The sequence below is a fragment of the Calonectris borealis genome, chromosome 10 (genome assembly GCF_964195595.1).
Source record: "Calonectris borealis chromosome 10, bCalBor7.hap1.2, whole genome shotgun sequence".
Lineage (NCBI taxonomy): Eukaryota > Metazoa > Chordata > Aves > Procellariiformes > Procellariidae > Calonectris > Calonectris borealis.
Window position 1 is genome coordinate 14,216,679 of NC_134321.1, and position 26,238 is coordinate 14,242,916.

At 55.7% G+C, this 26,238-nt stretch overlaps 1 protein-coding gene across 5 annotated transcripts; it reads right to left on the reverse strand.

Moving 5' to 3' along the window:
* Nucleotides 1-5,889: 5,889 nt before the first annotated feature.
* ABHD6 (abhydrolase domain containing 6, acylglycerol lipase) lies at nucleotides 5,890-25,094 on the reverse strand. Of its 5 annotated transcripts, none has more exons than XM_075158958.1 (10): nucleotides 25,009-25,094; nucleotides 17,686-17,753; nucleotides 15,829-15,972; nucleotides 12,232-12,388; nucleotides 11,705-11,818; nucleotides 11,347-11,479; nucleotides 9,945-10,102; nucleotides 9,100-9,154; nucleotides 8,523-8,623; nucleotides 5,890-7,787 (listed from the first exon to the last, which is right to left on the reverse strand). In XM_075158958.1, the coding sequence occupies exons 3-10, from the start codon at nucleotides 15,945-15,947 to the stop codon at nucleotides 7,611-7,613; spliced, it is 1,014 nt and encodes a 337-aa protein (XP_075015059.1). In that variant the 5' UTR covers nucleotides 15,948-15,972; nucleotides 17,686-17,753; nucleotides 25,009-25,094; the 3' UTR covers nucleotides 5,890-7,610. The 5 variants fall into 5 exon arrangements, with proteins under 5 accessions (XP_075015059.1, XP_075015057.1, XP_075015058.1 ...); XM_075158956.1 differs by lacking the exon at nucleotides 25,009-25,094 and adding an exon at nucleotides 21,364-21,442; XM_075158957.1 differs by lacking the exon at nucleotides 25,009-25,094 and adding an exon at nucleotides 18,245-18,454.
* Between the last annotated feature and the right edge of the window lie 1,144 nt (nucleotides 25,095-26,238).

Here is a 26,238-nt window from a genome sequence, read left to right on the forward strand (position 1 = left end):
GGCTCGTTAGAGTACGCAGCTCTGTGTGTTATTCTTGGCCCCAGCTGCACCCCAGGATCAACCAGGAGGGGATCAAGCTAGAACTGGGGACCAGGAAGGTGGCAAAGTGGCGGTTTTCAGAGCAGAGGGGAGTTCACATCTCAGCCCTGCCCGAAGCCCTGCAGGCAGAGCTCACCTAGGGCCCTGAACACCAGTGGGATGAGCTCAGCCATCCCTTGCCCGCAGCACAAGGTCTGGGGTGGGGGTGTCGGTACCCGAAGCCCAGGGCCCCCCGCGTGGGCAGGGGGTGGACGAGCGGGCTCGCACCTCGGGCTGAACTATTATATAAGGGCAGGAACACGTGCGGGCTGCCGGGCAAAACCGTAAATAACATTTGTGCCAGAATCCCAGTTCCAGAGCCGGCGGGACCGGGGAGCCGTGCTTGGGGAAAGCCAGGGCAGGGTGAGTGAGGGCTGCTGGGGGACATGGTGGGGTGGGTAGGGGGAGCCCCCGGGGCAGGACATGGCGCTTCAGGGAAGACGAGCCAAGGTTCGTGCCCCCTCTCAGCCTGTGCTATTTAAATCCCTTGCTTGTGAAAACAAGACCCGAAACAAGCAAATAAATATTATCTGGAAACACAAAAGCCCTGACAAATCTCCCAAAAATTCTCTACGTGGGCTGCGCGGCAGTTGCACAACAGGAAGAGGCTGTTGATCCCATTTACGCTGTGCGGGTGCCGTGCTAGCCTCCACCCAGAGCTGCCTGCTCGGGCTTCACCCGTAGCTAAACCCAAAGTCAGGCAGCGAGACAGATAATATTTCCAGGTAGCCCAAGGCCAGGTGTCTCCCACTAACCGAATCCAGGTCGGTAGCTCTCAAGCACTGCAGAAGAATTTGCAGGAGCCCTCCTGGCCACGGCACTCTGGTTGCATGGCTGGGAAGCGCTGGCAGGGGAGCGGGCACTGAATAGAGATGCGGAGGGGAGAGGATGCTGCTGCACAGGCTCTCCTGAGCTGCATGGGATGGGACGCCTGACATCGCTTCTCCAGGGGTGCAGGGGGCTCGATCCCACATGCATCGCCCCCATCTCTTCCAGCCCCCCTGGGGAACGTGGTGCATGCACCAACACTGCTCCTGGCAGTGGTGCAACCCCCAGTTTTCTCCTTTCGCATCCCTCACATCATCCCCCGTCTGGGCCAGAGCTCAGAAACAGCAGCTGGTGACAGCATCCACAGGAGCACGGAGGGGTTTGCTTTCAGTCGCAGCAGGCCAAATCAAGGCTTCTGCAAAACAAGTTAATGATTTAACCCCTTTCAGGGGTGACTTGCCCTTAAACTTCAAAGTCTGGACCTGTTATGGAAGGAGAGAATTTGACCCTGAGAGCACCCATCTCTGAACACGAGACAGGAACGCTGGGCTTTGCCCCTGGACGGGTGACACATGGGTTGGGGATGCACGGTGCACCCAGTTCCCGGGGACAGAGTGGCCAGACCCTGCCCGGGTATCAGCCCAAAGCAAGGAGCAGGACCCCAGTGGGATGCTGGGCTGTGCTGGGTGCAGGCAGGAGTGGGGGGGTGCATCAGGGCTCCCCTCTGCTCCCCCCAGGGTGCTGCAACATCTCCCCATGCTGGTCACTTGCTGCCATCTGGTGCCACCTCGCCACAAGTGCGGGGGACCTGGGGTGTTGAAAATGGGGATGCCACGGGCGTTGAGGATGGGGACCTTGGTGCTTTGCCCCAAGCAGCCCCACTTGTCCTCCAAAGGACAACCTTCACCTGGTTCTCCGAACAGGCCAGTGACCTCTCTCCTGCCTACAGGGTCAAAGCCAGGACTCCAAATATTTCCCAACCTCCCGGACACCACTGGTTATTTCCCCTAAGGCAGGGGTGTTCCAGGCATCGGACCTGGAGGTGGCCCCCATGGTGTCCCAGAACAGCCCGGGAAAGGGGATGTAAAGCACCTAGAAACCAGCAGGATGGTAAATAACGAGAATTATTCATGTTCCTCCAAATCAATTTTCTTTTGCAATAGGGTAACAGCCCCCCAGGGCAAAGAGGGACTGTATTTCTTTAGTTGGGTTTTTGGCAAGTGAGACCATGTCATTTCCAATGAAAGAATAAGGAAATTTGAGATTAACCCAACCTGCAAGATAGCTGCAAAACATGTGGCAAAATTGTTCTCACTCATTACCGGTGGTTCCCTGTGGCAGTGGAAGGAGATACACTCTTTTCCACAGCTCCATCAGCAGCTCGCTAATTGAGCTGGAGGATGGGGACAGGGTGCTTAATGAATACACAGCTGAGACCACCCCAAGGGGATGCACTGGAGAGCTGGGGTAGGATACAGCTGAATTTGGCAAATAGACAAAAAAAGGGGGAAACGAAAGGAGAGTGTAATTCTGGAAAGACCAATGCAGGATTCTGCTCTTAGGTATGAATAAGCAGTTGTGCAAAGGCAGGCTAGAGAGCAAGATTGCAGGAAAGGGTGAATCACAGCCTGAGCAACATCATTCAGGGGGGGTTGTTGCTGGTATTGTTACTATTTATTTATTTTAAAACCAAGCTGACTGGGATGTTTGCTCTTAACACACTCGTGAAGCAAGACACCCAGTGTTTGAAGCCAGCAAAGCCCGAGCCCCGAGTTTGTGCCCAGCCACCTGCATTACCCCTCCAGGTACAGGAGGAGCAGCTGGCAGAGCCTGCAGGATTTTATTCTGGACACAGCAAGTCTGCGAACACGCAAGAGGGTGCTGCAGGGAGTTATGAACACGCTCCCAGCCTCCAATGGAGATAGGAGAAGTAATAAGCTTAAATTTCAGCAGAGATTCAGGCTACTCAATAGGACGCCCTGTGAGCCCAGCAGCTCGCTGGGGGCTCTGGTGGGATGTCCAAGACCAGTGGGGTCATTTGGGGCTGATGCAGGAGTCGATCTAGGGATGGTCTGGATGATCTCTCAAGGGTTCTCCCAGCCCTACGTTACTACTATCCCACGAAATGGCTGTGGAGCAGCACAGGCTGCTCCTTCAGGGCACAGGCACAGACTCTGACCCGGTGCCTGAGATCTCCTGGGCTTCCCCAGTACTGGGTGGCAAAGGCAGAGGCCAAGGCAAACTTGCGTGAAGCCTCCCCTGCAGCTGCATTTGCCTGTGCCTCGCAAGGTCTTTCTGTTATCCACCCTACACCAAGGCAGTCCAGAGCCCAGGCCAAGGGAATGCCCTGCAGACCCAGGGGAGAAGCACAAATCCCCGTGCCCTTACCGGAAACCTGCCACCTCACCCAATGCTCCCGTCCAGCTTTTCCCGGAATGCAAGAAAAAACAAATAAAATCAATAGAGCAGCACAGCAAGGCTGTGCGTGGGTCCCGCTCTCCAGAGTGAAATAGGGGTTTCTGGGGAAGAGTGGAGTTCAGAAAGGGGCACAATGCCACCGTCTCTGCCGGGCACCCTGCTTCAGGCACAGCCAAAGCCCTTGTCAGAGCACCCTGTTCCCAGCTATTTGCTGAGCATTAAAAAAAAAAAAAAAAAAAAAAGGCAGTGAGCCTGAGATGGCTGAAGACAAAGTTTTTCCTGTGGGAAGAGAAGGCCCGGGCTCGCTCTGTGCCGCCCGCCGCGGGCAGCAGGCAGCGCTGTCGGGCCGGGGATGGCGGGGAGAAGCCCTCGAGTGCCCGCGGCCCAGCAAGCGTTCAGGGGTGATCCCAAGCCGCCCCCAAGAGGCTGGTGTTCGGGAAAGGGCCTCCCAGAAGGAAAACCGACCAAAACCAAACCCCCCGCCCCAGATACTACGTGTTTTCCTTGCATTCGCCATAAGTCTCAGCTGGAGGATCCAGGCAGGGGACCCTCGCCATGGTACGGGGCAGCCGCAGGCGTAATGGGGAACGCGTGCCTCCGCGTGCAGGGACACGGGTGGGGAGGCCACGGTGCCCCCTCCCGCAGTGGTTGAGGTGCCCCAGGGTGTTCCCACACAGGCTTCCGTGGGAAAAACACGGTTTGTGTCCAAAAGGGTTGTGAAACACATTGAGTCAGGGGAAGGTTCAGCCGGGTGATGGGCTGCTGGGGTGGGGGACGCCCGCACCCAACCCACAGTGCCAAACCCCCTGAGCATCGCTCCACCTGTCAGAGGATGCTCTGCGCAGGGCTGCACTGGTGAACCCCCCTGCAAGGCAGCAGATGCTGTTATTCTCCTTTGCTGGAAAAAAGGGAGAAAGGTGCTTCCCTACGGCAGACAAACATCTGGCTGCAGCTGCGCGGAGCAGGACCCAGCCCAGGTTTCCCTGGCTGCCCATGTTTCAGGGACACCGCATTTTCCCCTTCAGCAGCAGCTGGGCACATACCGAGTGCCCGGGAGCCGTTGCCACCAGCTCTGTCCCTCCTGCACCCACCAACACCCCGGGAGTGGGACGACGGGCACCACCACGGACGGACCTGGATGCTCAGCAGCAAAACAGCTTGCTCAGAGGCATCATAAGGTTTATTAGCGAGCCAGCGCTGCTGTGTTTTGCAACCTTTTTTCAGGATACTGTGAATCAACCTTGGCAAGACCCATAACAATCAAGGGCTGACTTGTTACTTAGCTTTTGTACGAGCCCCCACTGCCCTGTGCCTTGCCTCCCAGCCCAGCCCCAGCACAGACCCGGTTTATGCACATAATTACAAGTAAAGCAACACTTAAACGCCAGACAACAAACCAAAAGGCAAACTCCCTCCCTCCTGCCACACCAGGATGCTCAGGCTATGCGCAGGTTCCCAGCACCCAGGCTCACTGTGACTGGGATCCACTGGTTTCCCCATGGTTCCTGCCCACAGGACAGACAGACCCCCCCTGGGAATAGCAGGAGCCTCTGTCCCTTCCCGAGCCACATGTACAGCTCAGGGACGCAGCCTTACCTGGGGGGTGGCTGGGGCTCAGAGGGGGCTCAGTAGCTGAAAACCTGGGAGCAGCTCTTGCCCTGCAGCCAGGGCCACGGCACTGTGGTGTGGGGCTTTTCTGGCTCCCAGTCGGAAATGAGGGTTAGCGAGAATAGTGACTGGCGTTACTGGGTGTGCTTTCAGGTGTGTTTCCAGGTGCAGGCAGCTTCCCTCCCTGCCTCTCCTCAGTGGGCTCAGCTGCTGCTTCGGGGCCGGCTTGGGCACGGGCACAGCCGGAGCATGCAGCAGCGAGCAGCAGCCGCCCCGATCGTGCAGCCAGGGTGAGCAGGGCCAGCTCCCAGCCCCGCTCCCAAATAGACCTGGGATTTTTCTTACTGAACCATGAGAGGCTGCAGTGCGTGGTGCAGACACCCTGAGCCGCCCCAGCCCCTGCCCAGAGGCCCCCTGCGCTGCAGTAATTAATAGGTTTCCTGCAGCCACCGTCACCTCCACCTGCGCATTCCAGCACAGCCGGTGCCGCAGCAGGGCCCGGGCAGGGGGACGAGGTGCCAGGAGGATGCTCCCCAGCCATCCCTGAAGCTCCTCTGTCACACAAAGCAGCTCCTGGGGAAAGCAGGAATGCAAATACTTTTGCCTTTTGGATATTGATGAACCGCTATTCCCAGCACACTGTATAAATTCAGTAAGACTTGTAATTACAGCTGAAACTGGTATTTAACACACTTTCAAGATTTTTAAGAGGAATCTTTGTGCTTAAAACCAAACTTCCCTGCCCCCTGAGGTTTTATTTTGCTTCTTGAGTGTTTAGGGTTACCTCCTCTTAATAAAAGAAAAAAAAACAAAACTCCTGTTGTCTTTGAAGAGATGAGACTTGAGCCTTCCCGGTCTTCACCATCTCTCTTGACATTATTAAGTATTCCTCGAGGCAAAACCTGCATCTTCCAGAAATGTGGGGAGAAAAGAAGCAGCAGAGCAGATGTGCCGAGCGCCATCCCACACCACAGCCCCTTCATTCCCAAAGGGAAAAATAATCATTGCACCGCGGACTCCTTAAATCACTAGATTTTAATAGCCATATAAATCCTTTGCATACAGCAATCTGTGGCATATGAGAAACCGTATAGATACCCAACAACTTCTTCTGACTTTTACCACATAAAACTATGAGCAATTTATTTTTTTTAATCAACTCCTGTAGTAGAAACAATAACCAAGCCATTAACAGCAAATTTCTACTTTTCTAAAAGAACAATGTTACTTCTCCTAGAAAGAGCAGAGAAGCTGACGGGGAGTTTCAGATATATGTACAGATTGGGGTACCTCGGAAAGATGGCAAGAAAATGGCTGTCAGCCCCGCAAGCGTGCGTACCCGGTCTGCAGGGGGGCTCTAGCAGCACCCGGTGTCAACCCCGAGGAGGGCTGGGGGTGACCGAGGGGTGACGGCCGCCTGCTGCTTTGCCTTCGAGAGGACCACGCATCGCCTTGCCCTCCAGCAGCCACAGGTCCTGCCGAGACCCACGGGTCACACGGCGAGGGGCCGCACCCGGGGAGGTGCGGGATCCATCCCCGTACATCATCTTGCAGGCTGCAAAGCGTAGCTTGTCTGTGTTGCCCGTTTCTATCTATAATTACACTCGGTCAGGAGTTATACACCATCGAGAGGACGCACAAGCACACCATACATCTCCACGCCACCACCCAGCGCCCGGCAGGCGAGCTGTCCCCCTCCTCGCTGCTCAGCAAGCCCAGAAGCCCGCACCCCCGCGCTATTCACGTACACAGCCCACTCCCACCCCTCACGGCTGGTTTCGGTGACGTCGGCATTCGCAGAATTCACAGAATTCATTAAGAAGATTGTTATTTACATCAATGAGTTCAGCAGCACGACGTGATAGAAGAGCTGAGACAAGAGTTTGCCCGAGTTTGCTGACTCGCACCCTGCCCACGGGCTTATTGCTGACTCGGGCTTGGGGACCGAATCGCTCCGGGCGGTTTCCGTCCCTCTGGTTCGCACAACGGCGGCGAAGCTGCTGTCTGCACCCCGAGTTTTCACTTGCTGTGTTCACCCGCAGGAGGAACCATCCCCCGGGCGAGGCGGGCTGCGCGCGGGCGCCGTACCCCGGGCAATGTTAAGGCATTACATATACGCAGGAGCTGTTCAGGGATTTAAAAAAACCCACTCAAAGTGTAAACATTTTTGCACATACAGTCATTGGACTTCCACGCATGAAGTTTTCTGTTGTTTTCTGCATAAATCACGAGTTAAGGAGCTACACAAAGAGCACTCGAGCAGATGCCTGGAGCACTGGGGTTCTCTTACAGCACGGCAGCATGCAACGCGACGGACTCTAAGTAGTAGAAATATTGTAAGTCTCAGTCCAGGACGCTTCCTCCTTCCTACATTTCTTATATAGTTTAGGTAAATGTCATTAACAACTATGTGCCGGTAACTCGGGTAAGATGGGCGGCTGTGTAAGGAGCTTCAGCACACTGCATGGCTAGCGCTTGGTGATTTCGGCTCGTTCCTACTTTATCTCTAAGTAGAAAAGGGAGAGATTCTGCTTCCATTCCTGTATCTATGGAGGTTCCTCAATGACCCCTAGGTCGCTGTGCTGGCGGTGCTATAGGTTTAGGTATCAGTGATTCTGCCTTCCTCAGGGACTTTGGCACATTGACCCCGATTCGTACAAGATCCCTGAGAACTTATCAAAGCTGCAGTACTTTACAATTTAAAAGACCCAGTGTGGGCGCTTGGCTCCCCACCACGCTCACGCCTGCTTCTTGTTGTTGTCCGTGCTGTGCAGCAGCGCCAGGAACTCCAGGATGAGGTTGGCCGTCTTGCGGGGCCGCTCCACCACCACCGAGTGCCCGCAGTTCTCCAGGATGTACATGTGGCAGTCCGGGATAGCGCTTGCTAAAACACTGGCTCCAGAAACATCCAGGACCTGGATGGCAGGGGAAAAAATAGTCACTAGGTTTTGCTGGCCACCGTAGAAACCCCGTTGGAGCTGCCTTTGCAAGTCCAAGTGAGATGCTGAGCAGGGATGCGGACATGGTCCTTGTGATGGCAGCCCCGTCCCGGGGTACCCACGCCTGGGGACAGGCAGGCAGTCTGCACAGTGCCGGTCTCAGCATGCAGCAGAGAACTCTCTTGGATGCTTTTTGGCTGCCAGCTCACTGCAAGCAAACACTTGCACCTTTGCATTTGCACAGCCCTTTGCATGCCTGCAGCTTGCCTCCTTCCCCCCGCCCTGGCTCCTCCCTCGGTAACCATCCCTACACAGAAACACGGAACAGGAGACGGAAGCCCCATGCCTTTGCCTCGCCGCCTGCCCACGGACAGCACATTTCTCTCCAGTTGCCACGACAACTCTCTTTGCTGGCACTTTTTTCCTTTTCCCAGCCCACGCCTGCCGCGGCGCTGGCACCTGCCCCCCTGCCCCCTCGCCAGCCCCGGCTCTGCCCTCTCCTCCCTCTGGCCCCACGCTGGCTGGCAGCTTTCTACCCATCACCCCGCCGAGTCCCCGTCTCCAAACCCAGCCGGGACGGGGACACACGTGTGCCAGCTCGCTGCAGAGCAGCGCACAGCTCGGCAGCACAGCCCGCGCCGTGCCCCCGCGGGTGGCCAGGGGCAGAGGTGGAGGCATGGTCCCATGGGGGAGGCGGAGGGGGCCGTGTACCTGGTCCTGCTTTCCCCAGATGACCTGCGTCGGCGCTTTGATCTTACTCATGTTCTCATGGAGAGAGTGCCTGGACTTTTCATCCGCGATTTCTAAAAACACTAGTGGGGGCAAGAGGAGAGTCAGTCCTATGCGAGAGGGATGCTTTGCCTTCTCTTCTCGCAGGGTTCCCTGTGGACCAGCCCTGCCAGTGTCCCCTCAGTGCAAAGCCCCAGGCAGGGCTGACGGGGAGAGCCCCGACGGGCTGTCCTTGCTCTGCCACCAAGCCCTGCTATGGAGAGATCCTCCTCCAAGCCCGTCTCCCCATAGGTATTAGTACTAATTAACCCAGCTGGGAGGGTGGGGGCAAAGCAGCGACCCCATTGCCCGTGGGGGTGGCAGTGGGTTGCTACCAGCGACCAAGGTGCCTCCCCAAATCCGTTAATCGCATTGCGCCCTCCCACCCTCAGCAAGGCAGCAGGGGGGTGCTGGGGCCAGGCGGTGTGCAGGGGACACGGGGGCCGGGGGACAGCTCATCCCCATGCCCCGGGGGTCTGGCTGGAACGCCTGGCCAGAGGGGCTGTCGCCGCACACTTACGTTTCCGGTAAAAATCATTGTGTGGGATGCGAACGTCAACGAGGCCCTGGAGGATCTGCGGGGAGAGCAGAGGAGAGGTGCTGGGGGCCGGGAGCGCGCCCCGCCGCCCCGAGGTGCCCTGGGCAGCCTGGCCCCGGCCGAGCTCCTTCCTAAGCACGTCTGGCTGTCGCAACCGCGCTTAAGTAACATGTATTTCAGCAACAAGTATTTTTGTCTTTTATGATGCAAACCTGAATTTCTCCCCCCGGGCCAGCTATCGATGGCCAGCAGGCCGTCTCAGCCATGACTGTGCTTTTCTTCTTTCTTTTATTCTTTTGCCAACAAAAAAAAAGGTCTTGGCATTACCTTACATTTTTTTCTTACTCTGCAATCTACTCATCCCAGACTTCCTAAGGAAAACCAGCTTAATGGCGAGCCCCTCGCCAAGTTCCTCTTGCCTGACAATGAGGTGATTAACATTTCCATTGCTTTTGCTTAAAAACCAGCAAATAATCCCCCTCCAGGCCGGACAACAGCCGCCTTAGTTAGTTATTTAATGCTTCCTGCCAGCCATATTTACTAAAAAACCCTTTGACATCCCAGCCCGCTGCCAGAGACCTCACGAGAGGAGGAATTTCAGCGGGCACTGCCGGAGGGAGCTGGGAAAAGTGGGTTTGAAGGGAAAGTGCTGGAAAGGTGCTGGGAGTGGGGTCGGGGTGTCCCGCACGGGTGATGGAGGGATGGCAGCACCGGCTCCGCTCCCGGCATCGCCTCAGCTGCCGCCACGCAGGCTCGGGGAGAAGCAAACCTGCCCCCCAGCCCGAGGCCCCCCTTTCCCGGCCGCCGCAGCCAGCCCGGATCCTCACCTGCTGCGGCACCTTGAAGCGAACGTAGGAGCAAAGCTTCAGCATATCTGCCATCTCCTCGGGAGTCGAGGGAATTAAAGGGATCCTGTCGATGCGTTCGGAGTCTTGCAGCTCCCGGAGCTGCTTAATGAACTTGCTGTCGGTGGTACTCGGCAGGCCTGGGTCGAACGAGAAGGGGGACACAAGCTAAAACCTCAACAGCCCCCGCGACAGAGCATCGCTGTATTGACCTCCATCATCCCTGCCTCTGACCTCCCGCTTGCTCAATCATTAAAAAATAAAATTTAAAATAGAGGGGGAAAATAAAATCTGTATATACAGCAACCTTAATATGCCCCCAGAGATACCCCAGGCTCCTCCTGCTCCAGGGCTTGACACCACCGAGCCCCGCGGGCTGACACAACACGAGGTGTATTCCCTATAGACAGGCGTGAATACTTTGGCAAAAACTATATGTTCACTTTCATGTGGACAGCGGATGCCCGTGACCAGCCTGCCACAGAAAAGGGTCAGACAGAAAATTTCAGCAGCCCCATCCGCACGCACCACTGCGGGGAAAAGTCTGCCGGCAGCTTAACCCCAACTCTCTCTGCAGCCCCGACATCCAGAAACGCCCGGAGAGTCAGCCACACCTCTCCCGGAGAGGAGGGGGAACCTTGCCGCCCCCAGAGCCTGGTAGCTAGGTAACCTTCGCTTTGCTTCATTACTTATTTCTTATCTGGGAGCCGCTTTCCTTGCGTGGGAGGGGGAAGGAGCTGCTATAACAACCGGGATGCAGCAAAGCCCTCCCGGCAGGGAAGCTCCCTGCCAAACCCCTGTGCCTCCTGCCGCGTGTCATGCCCAGGCTCCGCCGAGCCCCCCGGCCAAGGGGACGGTGGCGACGGAGGGGTGCTGCGTGGGCACAGGGACACCCTGCTGACCTGCGCCCAGCCCTGAAGTGCTCTTCCCGCTTGGAGCACCCAAACGTGGGAGGATGGAGCGCTCCAGCTCCCGAAGCCCCAGCCCTCTGGCACGCTGGGGCTCTCAAGCGGCCAGACTGGGGAGGCTTTTCCCATTGCTGCCTGGGTTCCCCCTCCAGAACCGAGAGGCTATGGATGTGCCACATAAAACAGCTGCCACCCCAAGGGGAAACACATTTTCTTCCAGAGCAGGACTTGTCCCATTTGCCTTAGTCCCAGCTCTAACCACAGCACAGCACGGCAAACTCCAAAGCCCTGGAGAAGAGCAGTCAGGACAAGGCTGTGATTTCCTCCCATGCCCTGCCAGAGATTTTCAGACTGTACGTACAAATTATTTCAAAATGCTTTGCACTAAAAGCCTGTTTTGCTCCCAGCGCTGCTCTGGGCTTTTGCATCGGCTCCTGCTTGCCCTCTCCCCGTCTCGCCCCCCCTGCATTGCCCACCTGCGGGACAGATGAGGGTCAGGCTGCAAATGTCTTCTGGGTACTGAGCAGCATAGACGCCGGCAACGTTTCCCCCCATAGAAGTGCCAACCAGATGAAAGGGCCTTCTGTTCAGCTTGATGCACTCCACGAACTGGCAGGGGAGCAGAAGGAGCATTGTGAGGGGAGAGGAAGCAACGGCGTGGGGTCATTAGAGAAATTCAACTCAAAAGCTTGAGGTCGGTGGCTCTGGCTGCCTGGGAAGGGAGGGAGCAGGGCCGCACGAGGCAGGGCTTATGGGGCTTAGCATCCCTCGTGTCCCCACATCCCTTACATCCCTGCATCCCTCTGCAGAGGGGATGCGATGCTGGAGCGTTACCTGATGTATTCTCTTAGCTTGTCCGCTAATGGAGTAATCATCCAAGGCCGAGCGGGTCGTGCCCTCGTGCCCGGGCATGTCAACGCACACCAAGTGCAGGTTCTTCGGCAGGAACTGCAGAAACAAACCAGGGGTTGTTATGGTGCAGGGGAACCATTGCGAAGCCCAGGGATGGAAACTGGTGACCACAGGTGGGAGCAGGGAGGTCACTCTCCTCCTAGCAGTCCTTGGTTACTTGTGCACCAGAATAAGTCAGCTCATGTACCAAGGGTGACATGATGAGAAACCATGGTCAAGACTCTCTGCCCATGGAGGAGGCAGGTGGGTACTGCTCTTCCCCTGCAGCTCTGCATGTCATAGGGATGAAAGGGATCCAACAAGCAACAAGCACAGAGCTAAGGAGGGTATTTCTAGCACATTACAGCAACCATCACATCCCGTGCATGCAAGTTGGGTCCCCACACCGCCCTCAAGCCCAGGACCATCGACTCTCACTAAGTAGCAACATGATAGAAATGGAGCCTCACCTTGACTATAGACAGCCACATGTCTTTGTGGGCTGAGAACCCATGTAACATCAGGATGGATGGTCGGTATCCAGGTCTCCCTCTATAGGAATAACAAAACTGGTAGTCGTCGTAGTTTGCATATCTGACCTGCATACCCAAGGCTCGGCGCCAGTACCTGGAAATAAGGAGAAAACACCACCAGTGAGCAAGGCAAGACCAGGGCCCAGTGGCAATATAAGCCAGGTGACAGGTCCAAACTCAGCCGCAGATTTGCTAAGGCCGGTTAGGTTGGGCTCACACCGGTGCTGTCACGGCCCTAACTGGGACTAACCCTGAGCATCCCGTCCCCGGACCAGACCCTGTGCTTACGTGTGATCCCTTACACGTGTGGTACTGGTGGCTGGCTGTTCATGGCTGCGCTGCAGGTGGCTTGTGGAGACACTCTGTTTGTTAAAAACTTCAAGAAAGACCACAAATAACTAATTTGGCAATGGAAAATGGGCCAAAATAGCAACTCTAAAACTGAAAACACCCAGACGTTGGTATCAGGAGAGAGGAAGGCAGAACACATGCCAAGGCAGCGTGCAGGACGGGCAGGCCAAGGGAGGCACTGGGTAAGGTGGGTCTGTCATGGGTTTATCTGGGCACACCTTGCAGCCCTGCAGCCATGGGACAACATCACCCCACGGACAAGCGTATCGATCCCAGCCAAAACAACCAGGTCACCAGGAGCACCACAGAAACCCGCTTCCCATACGCCAACTAGACGATCTTTAAAAATGTGTTTACACACACGCAAAGGACTGGAGGGGACCATCCTTACCCAGGGTCAAACACCCCAGAAGATACTGGGCTAACCCCGAGGAAACCTGGGTTATTCCTCTGAAAGCAAGAAGGCAGACAGCTCCTGCCAGCGCACGCTTGCAGCCTGCTCAAAGAGGATGCAGTGAAACTGCCGGCCAGAGGGGACCTGGGCAGAGATTATCAGTGACACTTTGGACACATGATGTGTACGTGCCATCCAAGACAGAGGAGCACGCATGCTTTCTCTGCATTTCCCCTACGCTCAGACGTAACCCTTGTCAGGACAACTACCGGGCTACTCCTGATGGCCAAGATACCGGCAAATACTTTTATACGTGATATCAGAATTTATTTGAGACACAAGAGCAAGGTCACCAACACTGCTGGGCTGTCCTAGCTCTCTGCCCACTCAAAGCTTATGCATTGTGCAATCCTCTTTTAGCATAATCCCTTTTTGGAGGGAGTTAGTGGGACTTAAGCAGCATCTCGGCTCTGTGCTGGTCCTACAAGGAGAGGTGAATTTCTCCCTGAATAAGTGTCTTAAGAGTCCTCGCCTCAAAGGCACCGGTGTAAACTACCGATGGGGAAGATGATAACATTTTTAGCAACTGATCCTGATGGATCAATTCAGCAGAAGGCAAAATAATCTGTGCAAAGCTGAACTGATCCCTCGCAAGGTGTTAACGCGCTTAGCGGCAGCAGCTAAACTGATTAACCCCTGGCGGGAGAGCAGGCAGAGCAGGCAGAGCAGGCAGGCTCTGCGGCGGGGGTCAGCGGACCAGCCCTGGACGTCACGCCCGGCAGGGAGACGCATTAACTGCAGGGGAGGGAGCGAGGCCATCGGCGATGGAGGCCCTGCGTGACCCTTGGCCGCGCCAGCTGAGGACATGCAGACCAGCAGCGAGGAGGAGGAGGGGGGCAGCGAGTGGTGGGAGAAGGGAGAAGCATCCCTGGGGACCTGCCGGGGACCTCCCAGAAGCGGTGCCGCGAAGCTGGAGCCGCATGGGGCTGAAAGGGGGGGCAGCATGGCATGCTGCCTGCCCCCTCTCCGGCCTCTGCCGGTGGGGAAACGCAATGATTTTGCCCCAAAGAAAGCCAACTCGGAAAGAAGCAAAGAGGAAAGGAAGAACAAAGGGCAAACCCGCTCTTCTCGCCCGCTGTCCCTAAGAAATGAGATGCCCGTGAAGCACAGAGCGTCGCAGTCACTCCTGCAAGATGCCAATGCTACCAGAAACGCTGGAAGGGAGAGAGACGGGGGCACTTACTTACCCTTCAAAAGAAAACAGCCCTGCTGATCTCTGCTCACACGCTCCCTCCCCCAGCTGAACACAGACCAACCTACCCACGGTGCATTTTCACTCAGCCCCTCATTTGCAACCCCGAAGGACAAGGAGGCAGGCTCTTCTCCATCTCCCGCTCAACCCGGCTCCTCAAAGCTCCGCGGCATCAGCCCCTTTCGCCTCCTTTGCCCCATCCAGCCACCCCCGCCTACATCCCTCCGAAGGCTTCGCCCCGATCACACTCGCGCTGCTCTGGCATGGCAGCGTTTCTCCCCTGATCTTCCTCTGAACCATCAGGGTCCTCCCTGGCTTCCACCGGCCGCTCGTATGTCCGGAGGAAAAAAAAACCCTTTGACTGACAAACCCGGTACTGAGTGGACCTGCCCCCGGCGCCAACCCTGACGTCCCCAGGGCAGGAGGCTGCCACAACACTTGGTCTCCTTTCAGAGCGACGTTTGGTGTTGCAGGTCCCCACGTGATGCACAACGGGAATAAGTTCTCTCCCGTGCCGATCCAGTTGCCGGGGTTTTCATCCCATCCTCCCTCCTCTCTGTCAGCCCCCAGATGCCGCGATTAAAATGTTGCTAATAAATGGGCCGTTAGAAAAACAGGCTTCATCACGCTGCTGCATCTGGGGTGGGTTAACGTCCTCCTCTCACAGGAGGTCACTTTGATTTGGAAACACCCCGTGAGCAAAACTGCAGGAGCCACCATCTGCCAGCGGCACGTGAGGGCAGCCTGCCGCGCTGCCTGCTGCTGCCCGCGCGGGCGGTGAGACGCTGCCCCGGCTTCGGAAGGGAGCGTGATTCCAGCTTTCCTCCCCAACAAACCCAGACAGGAAAGCCGCCAGCGTGCTTATCACTAATTTCCAGGGAAGGCGAGGACTGAAGGATGTAGTGCCTGCCTGCTGTTAATCGGAAAGGACGGGATGCAAGGGCGTAAGGAAAAGCATCACTCCATCTTCTCTGATGCTCCAGCCCAGAAGAGATGGAGAGAATGAGAAAAGCCTCGTCCGTAACTACCAGCGAGAGAAAAGTCCCTGCCTGCCGAGCGGAGGGAGCACGTGAGCCCGGGGAGCCGCGGCAGAGCCGAGGACACCCATGCCGACGGCTGCATTGACGAGGCGGGAGGTCACCAGCCTGCCGGGGCTGCCAGGCTGGGGGATGGGCAGCAACGGCGATGCTTTTCCCAGCCGCAGTCCTGTCCTCGGGGGAAACAACCCAGAAAGGTTCGGAGATGTCCTGCAGCCCAGCTGAGACTGCCCTGACAGACATGAACCTCAGCAGCAAAAAAGCAATAAGAAAATGCCGTTTTCTTCTCCCAGAGATGCTTAAAGCTACACACAGGCAGTAATGCCCCTGGAAAACCCCACCTGACCTGCCCCTATCGCCATCATGGGCAGGAACACCCACCTCTGCCCGCACCGGCTCTTTGTGCACCCCTCTGTGTGCGAGGGTGCAGGGGCCTGCTGGGGACCCGCCGTAATTCCACCCCTGCACTAAAATGAGAGCAGCCGGGCTGATGAACTCACCAGTAGTAGAAGCGGATGAGCGCTGAGGGCCAGAGGAGGAAGGAGGCCACGAAGGCCAGGATGGGGATGGCCAGGGTGCCGCCGGCGATGACAAACATGTTCAGCACATCCAGGTCCATGCTGCTCTTCACCGCCCAGCCTCACCTGCCCGCATTTAGGGAAGGATCAGAGGTTAAACACCAGAAATGATGACAAGTCGACGCTAAATGAGATCTCTGCTGCCAGGGAGAGAGGAAAGTGGCTCTGCAAGAGGCAAAGGATACCGCTCAGGAGCACAGCAAAGTCTCTTTTAGTTTTAGAACTCGATTATTTCTTCTGGCTCCTTAATGGATCTAATTATTGCAATGTTATGCTCTCAGGAGAGCACGTCCCAAACGGGCAATGAGCCCCCTAACAGGCACAGACCATGTCCGGGGCAATGGGGTGCAACATGGCCCTTGGGGCACTTTGCAGACGGGGGAAGCACAGAGCCCCCCCGATGGGTGCAGGCAGCCTTTCCCCCCGGTTGGGTGCAGGCAGGGCTGCCTTAAGACAGGCTCCACGTTGCTTTTTGGAGCCAGGTGTCCAGCTCCGTCTCCCCTCCCCCTGCCCGATCCCAAATCCCCAGCACACAACCACTGACCTAGAATTGATGGCTTGAGCCCGGCTCTCATTACTGCTCCGCACAGGCACCAACTAATCAAGGGAGCAGAGCCTATTAATGGGCTCGAGAACTGAAGGAAAAAACCTGGCAGGGTGCTCTTTGGCGGCCAGCCCTCATCTGAGACAAATTCATCCCCGTCCCTATGTCCTCGCTCCTGCCCCGCGGGCATTTTGCAGTGGCTGTCGATCACAGGTCTCATCCCGGCTCCCGAGCATCCTTCAGACAAATCTCAGGGGCGGCAGGCGGAGGACACAGGGTGCAAGGACGAGCTCTCACACAACACCGTGCTCGTCCCTGAACTCGCCCCACCACAGGCAGCCGGGATATGTTTTTCTCATTAAGAGATTAAACCCTGTCGCACACACATCTCCTCTAATTCCGGCTGCTAACCAACTTATGTCTCGCCCTTTCCGCGCGCTAGCTCTTTTGTCACACATTTCTAAAACGAGATGTTTCCAATGCCTGCTCTCCCACCAGCCATCCCCCCTCCATCATCACCATCACATTTCTCCGTGCCAGGACAGGCAGATTTATTTCTGTTTCCTGCAAGACTCACAGCGGTATGTGGTATAATGTATGTTATTCCGTGAAGCAGGAACCGAATCACAACAGTCACATCCTCTCCCCCTCCGACGCCATCACGCCAGATCACATCAAACCCCCACATTACACACGACCAGGAAAAACGGTTTACAGAACCTCTGAGGCAACAGCCAGGTTTGCCCTCTTGCCCCAGGGAAAATAGGAATAACAGAAATTTGAGGAATACTATGAATATTTCTACCAGGCACTTCCTTAACAAAGCTAAACCTCATTTCCTTCTTCAAGCCTCAACAACACACTGTTATTCGTTTAATTAACATTTTGTAGAAAGATCTTTGATCTCTGCGTGGCTTGTTCATAGATAAACAATTTGTGCAACAGATAAACCTTGTACATGAGAGCAGGGCTGCACGGGAGCCCACCCGAGAGCACTTGCTGCCTTTTGCTATGTCACTAAAACAGGGAAGAAATTAAGCACAGAAAATCGCCATCATTCCCGTCAGCGACCCGTAACAAGAGAAGGCTGCAGCTAGCAGAAAGCACGGGAAAAGCGTGGGGCGGTGGGAGCCCCTGCGCTCCCCAGCACGGGGTCACCGCCTCCGCCTCCGCCGCCTCCGCCGCTCTTGGAAAGCAAAACAAGAAGGAGAAAGCCTTTAAAAAGCTCAGCTTACTTTGCAGAGATCCCCTCCTCCTCTCGGCACAGGTCCTGCTCTCTGGGTAGCGGCGGCGTCTGAAAACACTGTTGGAAAAGGAAAAAAAAAGGTTAAAATCGCACTCCTGCTTTTTTTTCCCCCTTTCAGACTTGGTAGCCAGGCGAGACGGCGAGTTTGGGGTATTTAAGCCACTGGCTTCCCTTCAAGACGCCTCATCTTCACCTTCTGACCAACCTTTCCCCTGTCTATGTAACTACAGTCTCTTGTATAATAAAGCCAAACAAGGGCACTTGTTCCAAGCAGGAACAAAGTGCAAGCTGCCATCGGAGACGAAGCGCGGCGCGGCGGGGAGAGCCGATGCCAGCAGCCCCCGCCGCGGCAGGGCTGTGCGGCACCCAGCGAAACGGGGCTCATGGTTGCGCTTTGGATGATTACAGCTATTAGAACAAAGCCAGCTAAGCTGCTTCCCATCCCCTTCCTCTTCGTCTTAAATGTAATTTTCCAAGCACCCTCAGTGCCCCCCCGAGCCTTCCCTGGGCGGGTCAGGCTGAAGGGTAGCGCAGCCGCAGGAAATTACCGGAGAGGCAGGAAAACGCTGGCCTGAACTCGCTGGCAGCTTTTGGCCATGGAAATTCAAGCTGGAGGCGCAGCAGGAACACCGGAGCCGCCCCGCAATCCCCAAGAGATCTCCCCTGTTGTGGCTGCAGGGCCAGGGGTGCCCCAGGGGGCTCCCGGCCCCATCGTACCGGAGCGTTTCGGCAGGGCCATGGCAGCCGCCGCTCACCACGTGAGCCCCGGCGCCCAATGCCGGCCATGCACACCCAGCAAGCCCCGCTCAGGGCCCCCGCCGGCCATGGGTGCCTGGGGGGGAGGATGCTCGGGGAGCCCCGCGGCACGGCCAAGCCTCCTTCTGCGTGGACAGAGCATCGCCACCGATTTCTATGGTTACCCCCGATGGAGGCGGCGGGAAGGGAAACACTGGCAGGCCCAGCTCCACGGTCAGGGGCAGCCACCATCATCCTGGCCCCCAGCACCCCCAGCCCCATAAAACCACCCCCGCACCCAGCAGCGCTGCGGGGACCCCGGCTCCCTAAAGCCACACGGGAGCACCCGCAGTGCCAACCCCCTCTGATGGTGCTTTGCCCAGGGGATGTGCACCCTCCCTGCCCCACCGGCACTGGGGATGGGAGCAGGCAGCATCGCTCCAGACCCTGGCACAGTCCTTTGTTACGGACTAGAGAGACATCATGGGCTTAGAAATAAAACCAGGCCCCGTGGTAGCAGCTGTAAGACTTCAGACCACAGCTCATCCATCACTTTGAGGCGCCCTGTGACCAAGAGTCACAGCCAACGGCCCCAAGCATTGCTACTGCCTTCTTGGAAGGATCTCCAAGTACCTCATAAATTAACTTGCAAACATCAATTAGGCAAGTCTGATAAATTCTGTGTGATCACGGTGGCAAGAAGGCCAAGTGGGCTGTGCACCCGGCAGGGATGCCAAACCAGGAGCACCGGTTACCCATGCCAGCAGCTGAGCCGCAGGCACTAATCACCGCGGCCCCTGCATCCCGCCTGGGAGGACCCCCCTAGACAAGTCACCCCAGGTAACGGCATGGATGGACCAAGGACAGATGCTAAGGGGAGGCTCCACATCTCCACTTGTCTCCTGCTTCCTCCCCTCCACCAAATTCAAGCAGGTGCCTCATCACCTGCAAACAGAGGGGCCAAGAGGCGGGAGGGGGCTGTGGGTTGCTACGGAGGACAGCATGTAGATGACAGCCCCCAGGGCCACTGGCCAAAGGAACAATAAACTACTGTGAGCAAGGTTTGAATCTGCATTGGTATTTTTTCCTCTTTCAAGCTCATTGGGTCACACCAGGGATGCTGGAGAAGACCCAGCAGTGCAACTCAGGTGTATATATTGATTTTTTCCAAGCCCCATGTAAGATGCAGCAGCAGCAGCATACCCCAGCGTGTGGGACCAAAAACTGTATTTAACTCAAAAAAAAAAAAAAGCAATCCCAGAAATGTGAAAGCAGCTGGGTTTGTTACCCAGGGAGACCTGGAGGCTCTTCGCCAGGATCAGCATCTCTCGCAGAGCAGATCTCAGAGCCAACCTCTCTGGCAGGGCAAGAACTGGCGAGGGGGACCTGGGGGATGCATCGGGGGGCTGCGGCACAAAAGCCTTCACAAGGCTGGGAAGGGGAGAGCGGCAGCTAACGCACTGGGCAGCCCTGTGCAAGGCCAGGGAGGGTTTTCACAACGCAAGAATCACCCGTGTGCACCCACTGACTGGACGTGCCAAAATTCAAGCACAAAGGTTGTATCAGGCTGTGCTCATCGGGACCGGGCTGCAAAACCAGGGCTGCTGCCTGGGCTCGGCGTTTCACTTACCACTCCCTGCTCCCAGAGCAGCCCATGTCTGACCAACAATAGATTTAAAAACTCCGAATAGCTGAAGCATATTTAGAGATCTTTGAATTCTTTTTGAAGAACTGATGAAGAAGAAACATCAACCAATTTTAAGATCCCACTGCAGAAACAGGGGGCTTTGACGGGCCTCAGCGGCTGAGATGGGGCCCCCAGAAACCCTGACTCACACCACTAACCGTGTAAGAAAAAAAACCCAAAACATGCAAGTAAGCCATTTGCCTTGGAAACCGCCTCCTCCTCGGCATCCTCAATAGCCAGAAAAATAATATTGACCATAAACGACGACATAACTAATGTTAAGATTCCTCAGTGGCATATTTTGCAGTATGATCTTTTAGATGCCAGTCACAGTCAAGTTATAATTTAAGATCTATTAATATTTGAAAGATCTCTGTCCGTCAGCCAGCCAGCTCTCGGTCTTAATCCAGCCTCCGGAGGGCTGGGAGTAGGAAATGTGCCCTTTCACCTTCATTTATTTATAGATGGCAGAAATGAGATCATTATTCTGCAGCGCCGTTTCAGAAAACGTGCATCTCTGACCAATTTGTATCTGTGCAACACGGCTCTTAAACGTGAGCCGGAGAGTCCGGGCTAGCCCCCAGCCCTGCTGCTGCACCCCAGGCTGGGAACACACAGGGACGAGCCGTCAGCGTCACTGCCAGCCAGCCTGGGGACGAGGCGGCTGAAAAGCACAACCGGAGCGGGCTGTGCTGCCAGCCAGCTGCTGGTTTAGGAATTCGTAACGTGCCCATCCTCCTTCTGGACCCCGTCGCCATCCCCATCCTGCCGCACACGCACACAGCGGAAGATGCACGGCACATCTGATGTCACGAGTGCGCTCGGACTCAGCCCTCTCCAGGGTGGAGGGGGTAGGAAAGAGATGGGGAGGGATGGAGTAGGGGTAGTGGGGGATCACCTCCAGGTCCTCTCTCCCAGCACACAGCCCCCCTCCAAAAGCATCCTCCAAACAGCAGCGGCCGAGATGCAGCCCCGCTCTCCTTCCCTTTGTACCCTGTTTTCTGATTATTTTGGGGGGGAAATTTTGAAGCAAATTAATTAAATATTAAAAAAACCCATATATTTTAAATTATCTCTTGCATTTTGGCTTCGCCTCTGATCTCCTGCCCACTCTTCCTCCCCACCGCCAGCGTTGGGACCGGGGGGGGCCCCGGACGCCGTCCTGGCGTCCGGGACCCCCCCCCGGCCTCCCCCGGTCCTAGCATTGCTACCGCCAGCCCCGTATCCCCCCCCCGCGCCTCTCACCGTGCCGATCCGAGCCGTGGCGGGCCGCAATGGCAGCGCTGGGCGGCGAAACGCGGCGCCTCCGTTGCGCCCTCCCTCCCTCCGCGCCGGTACCGGGGCGGCTCCGCGGGGGCGCAGCGGAGCGCGACGGGGATGCAGCGCGGCTGTGCGCGGTGCAGGGCCGGGGGGGGATGAGAAAGGAGGGATGTAGAGGGGATACAACTGGGTTGCAAGGGGGTGAAAGGGGGGTGCAATGGGGGGGTACAACGGGGTGCAAGGGGGGGGATGCAATAGGGCTGCAGTGGGGGTATAACGGGGGTGCAAAGGGGCTGCAAGGCGGCTACAATGGGGGGATGTAATGGGACTTCTATGCAGGTGCAAAGTGGGGATGCAATAGGGCTGCAGCGGGAGTGCAAGGGGGGGCACAATGGGGCTTCCATGAGGATACAAGGAGGGGTACAACAGGGGTGCAAGGCGGACTGCAATGGGGGATGCAATAGGGCTGCAGTGGGGGTGCAAGGGGGATATAACAGGGCTGCAAGGACGGGATATAATGGGGCTTCCACGAGGGTACAAGGAGGGGTGCAAGAGGGGTGGAAGAGGGGCTGCAATAGGGGGATGCAGTGGAGCTGTAACGGTAAATCTGATGGGAATTCAATAGGGCTGCAGTGGGGGTGCAAGGGGGATGTAACAGGGGTATAATTGCACGACATAATGGGGTTTCCACAGGGTTGCAAGGTGGACACAGTGACGCTGCAATGGGGGTGTGCAAGGGGGGGTGCAACAGGAGGGCAGTGGGGGATGCAAAGACGCTGCAAGGGGGATACAACAGGGGTGCAAAGGGAGCGTGAAGGGGATACCACAGGGTGGAGGGGGCTGCAATGAGGCTGCAACGTGGGTACAAGGGGGATACAACAGGGGTGCAACAGGAATGCAAGGCAGCTGTATAGGGATACAGCGGGGATGCTTAGGGGGATGCAGTATCACTCCAATTGGGGGTGCAAGAGGCAATGCAACATGGCTGCAACAGGGATGCAATGCAGCAGTTCAAGAGGCAATGCAACAGGGAGTGCAAGAGGGTGAATGCAACGGGGCGCAAGGGGGTACAGTGGGGAATGCAGCTGCAATAGGCATGTAAGGGGGTATGCAAAGGAGACACAGCAAGGATACAAGGAGGATGCAATGAGGCTACAGAAGTTGTACAATGGGGTTGCCATGGGGATGTAACAGGGATAAAAAAGGGGAATGTGAGATGGCTGCAACAGGGTTACAACAAGGTGGTACAAGGGTGGATATAACAGGGGTGTAAAGGGGATGCGATACAACTGCCACAGAGATACAAAGGAGAATGCAGCACTGCACCCCACACAGAGACCGCACAGCCCCCTTGCATGAGGCCTGGGAGCAAGCTTAGGGGTGTGGGACGTCTGCCCCTTTCCCAGGTCCTGGGACGGGGCTGTGATCAGGGAGCACAGAGCTCTGCCACATTTCCCGTGGAAAGGGCACAAAGGTGGAAATCAGAGCATCCCACTGATACTTTTACACCTGAAATAGGATTTTCAAGCCTGCCATTAAGGTTACAAGCCTGTTACCTGCCCTCTCTTCCCAACAGATGACACTGTTTGCTCTCAAGAGTTGCATTTCAACCTGCATTTAAAATCTGCTCTGATTTTTCTTAAAACTGCCACCCAAATCCTTTTGCTATAAGCAAATTTACTTTCATTCCCCCTGAGTCGCATATCAGCTTGGTATGTACCTTTAAGATATGCCCAAAAGTGTGAGAAAACTTAATTAAATTGGAAATGAGATCAGCTCCTGAGTAAATGCAAGCAAATTGGGTCAAATCCTCACCGCATCTGTGCTTTGATAAAGGATGTCCCTTTGGTCTGTCAGGCTGGGAGAGCCGAGAGAAATACTGGCATAAAGGGCTTTCCAGGTCAGAGTTTACTACAATAACCAAAAGCTTTTGATAACACGAGCTGTCAGAAGAGATTTATAACCGAAATTGAGGTTTTTAGGTGGCCTGGTGAAGGCGAGGCACAGCTTCGTGCAGCTTCTTTGAGGTTTTGTTTGAAGAGCTTCCCAGTCAAGCTAGGCTAAGCAAAGATGAGCTTCCACTAAAGTGACCTAAGCAGACACGGGAGGCATTTCACAAGCCTTTAGATGTTGTTTGCAGTCGTATTTGTTTGGTCAACTTTCTCATGCGTGGCCCCAGGCTCCCAGGGGACACGTGCAGAGCAGCGCTGACTCACACCAGGAATAACCGGGTGGTTATTCCAGGCCAGCTGGTGGGAACGCCCCTGGAATAGTCATAGCGGATGATGGCTCTTGAAATAGAGAAGCTGAAGCAGAGACCTGTGGTGGTTTTATGTCGAAACACGGCATGAGCTAAGCTGGGAACCCGCTCTCACAATCTCAGTATGCAGCCATGGGGAAAAGCCATTGAGTGTCTCCTTTGGTGGCGATGGGGAAAGGAGGGATCTTCAGGGTTCTCCTGAGCCAGCCACTGCTGGGACAAGGCTTCAACAGGTCACAGCTCCGGCGAGGCGGTTGGCAGCACCGTGATGAATTTGCCGGGTGGGGGCCAAGGCTGCTCCTCCGTCCCAGCACAGCGGAGGAGACCTTGGGCTCTCCGGGTGGCACGAGGCGCCGTGGGGGAACGCAGGGCACGGCTGGGCTCCCTGTCCCTGCAGAGAGCAGATGAGCCCCAGGCTTGAGGGGAAGCCCCAGCAGCTCCCTGCGCACCTCCTTGAGGACCCTACAAAGCCATTTTTGGGGAGGTTGCAGCGTGGCAAGCTCAAATTAAAGGCCAGCACCTGCACTGACCTGCCCCATGCGTTTCGTTTCTCCTCTCCGCCCACAGACACAACTCATCACATAGCTGCGGCAGCTGGCGAGGATCGAGTCACCCCCGCATCATCCCCCGAGGCTGCTGGCGTTTTGGAGCCCAGCGCCAGCTATCCTGGCCCTCAGCCGAAAATTCCTCATTCCTAATCCCAGCGTCAGGAGCCGGGTTTCCCACCGGCACAGGAGCACAGCTTTGATGCTGTGAGCAGGGCAGAGGATGACTTACGATCCAGTTAGAAACAAAATGGCTCTCTAAGTCAGACTAGTCACAGGAAAAAAAACCCTAAAAATAATCAGAATTAAGTGTCTTATGTCCCCAGAAATGAGGCAGCGAGACTTTCACATAAGCTGTCTAGTTTTCCACAGGAAGGTGGAAGCTCTGGTTGGATTCAGGCCAGGGTAGCTGTGGAGAACTGAAGCTTCTACCTCACCAAGCTGAGGAGCAGCGTTGCTCCACCAGATGAAAGGCTTCCGTGTTATTTTCCACTGCTGGGTGATGAATCCCCAGGGAGCATGGCGGCATTGTTTGCAACCGTAACAAGTGACGGCACGCCGCTTTGGAGAAGTGAATCATCTTCCCAGGGTGACTCGTGCCCATCTATTTCCACTCAGGCAGTGTTGGCCCTGCGGCACGATGCCGTGAGCAATCCCCAGGGAACCGTGGGCATGGGAGAGCACCGGGGCAGGCGGGAGCCCCACAGCCCACCCACGGGACCTGCTGTTGAGGAACACCTCGCCATGCCCCGAGCAGAGGGCAACTTCAATGACATACAGCTGCCAAAATTCACCCCCCAGGGCAGGGATAAGATCTCAGCTCACCCCGGTTTGCAAAAAGCAGCTCTTGGTGAGCCTCCAGGCACCGCTCTGGGCAGCCGCCCCGTCACTCTTCAGCGGCTTCATTGCACAACCTGGGACAAACATAGGAACAAATGCTCCTGACTTTTAAAACATTATAAAGCAAGACCAGCTTGCCTGTTAACAGCTTTAAATAATAGTTTCTTAACTCTACTCAAAGGTAATACGTATATTACACACATTTTAATTACATCGTTGACCGCTAACAATAAGGGTGTACTTATTGTCACAAAAACCTCCTTATTTGGTGGCTGCAATATCTTTATGGAGGGGTAATTTCAAAGCCTTGTCTAATCGTCAAAGCCTTTATTTCAGATTGCCGCACGCTCTCCTTCGTCTCAGCTAAGTGGCCTCGTTCAAGAAACTGAAAACACGATGAGGCATTTTTCCTTGAACTGCTTTAGCAGGCAGGCTTTCACGATTTAAACCACTACTTGAACAATACTGACGTATTAAGTTGAAAAAGAAAACCCTATCAGAGTCCTGTACCAGCAAAGGAATTATGCCCTGAGAGTAATTTATTAAGTAGAACATGTACCTTCCAGAATTATAAATAAAGATTAACTATCAAAGTTGACCCTATTAATTCAAAACATACCTTGTATCTTGCACACCACATATTTTTACCCTCAATTATACTGAATTTGAGAAGGGTCACGCCAGGACACTTATTGCCATTAGGTTGACACCGAAGCCACTTCCCAAATGACCATATTCGGTCTGCAGCCCAATGGTGAACTTTAGCAACACAAAATGGCCCGAGTGCTTTGCTACTTATTAACTTGAAATTCCAGGAGACCGCGATAAAATACTCTGCCTGATGGTTGTGATAAGGTCACCGAGAGCCCAAAGGTCATTTCTTTTGCCCAAAGGAACCTGTTTTTACAGTGACATTGGTGACTTTGGGGCTGCCCCTTCCTGCTTCTCCCACAGACCTCCCCTTGCTGCAGCGGATGTTGACAGAGCAGCAATTCGGGTAAAAATGATAAAAATTAAGAAACACCCAACACCTTAAAGCCTGGCACATGGGAAGGGGAGCACGTGGGCCCCTTGTCCAGAAAACAGAGCTGTGGTGGCATCTGGGGAGCACCAGCCTGGAGGTGCCGGTCCCCGCACCACCCCCTCGCACCCCACCACCACCCTCTGCCCACGCTGCCAGCGCTTCCCCAGAGCCGCACGCTCCCCTTTGGGGGG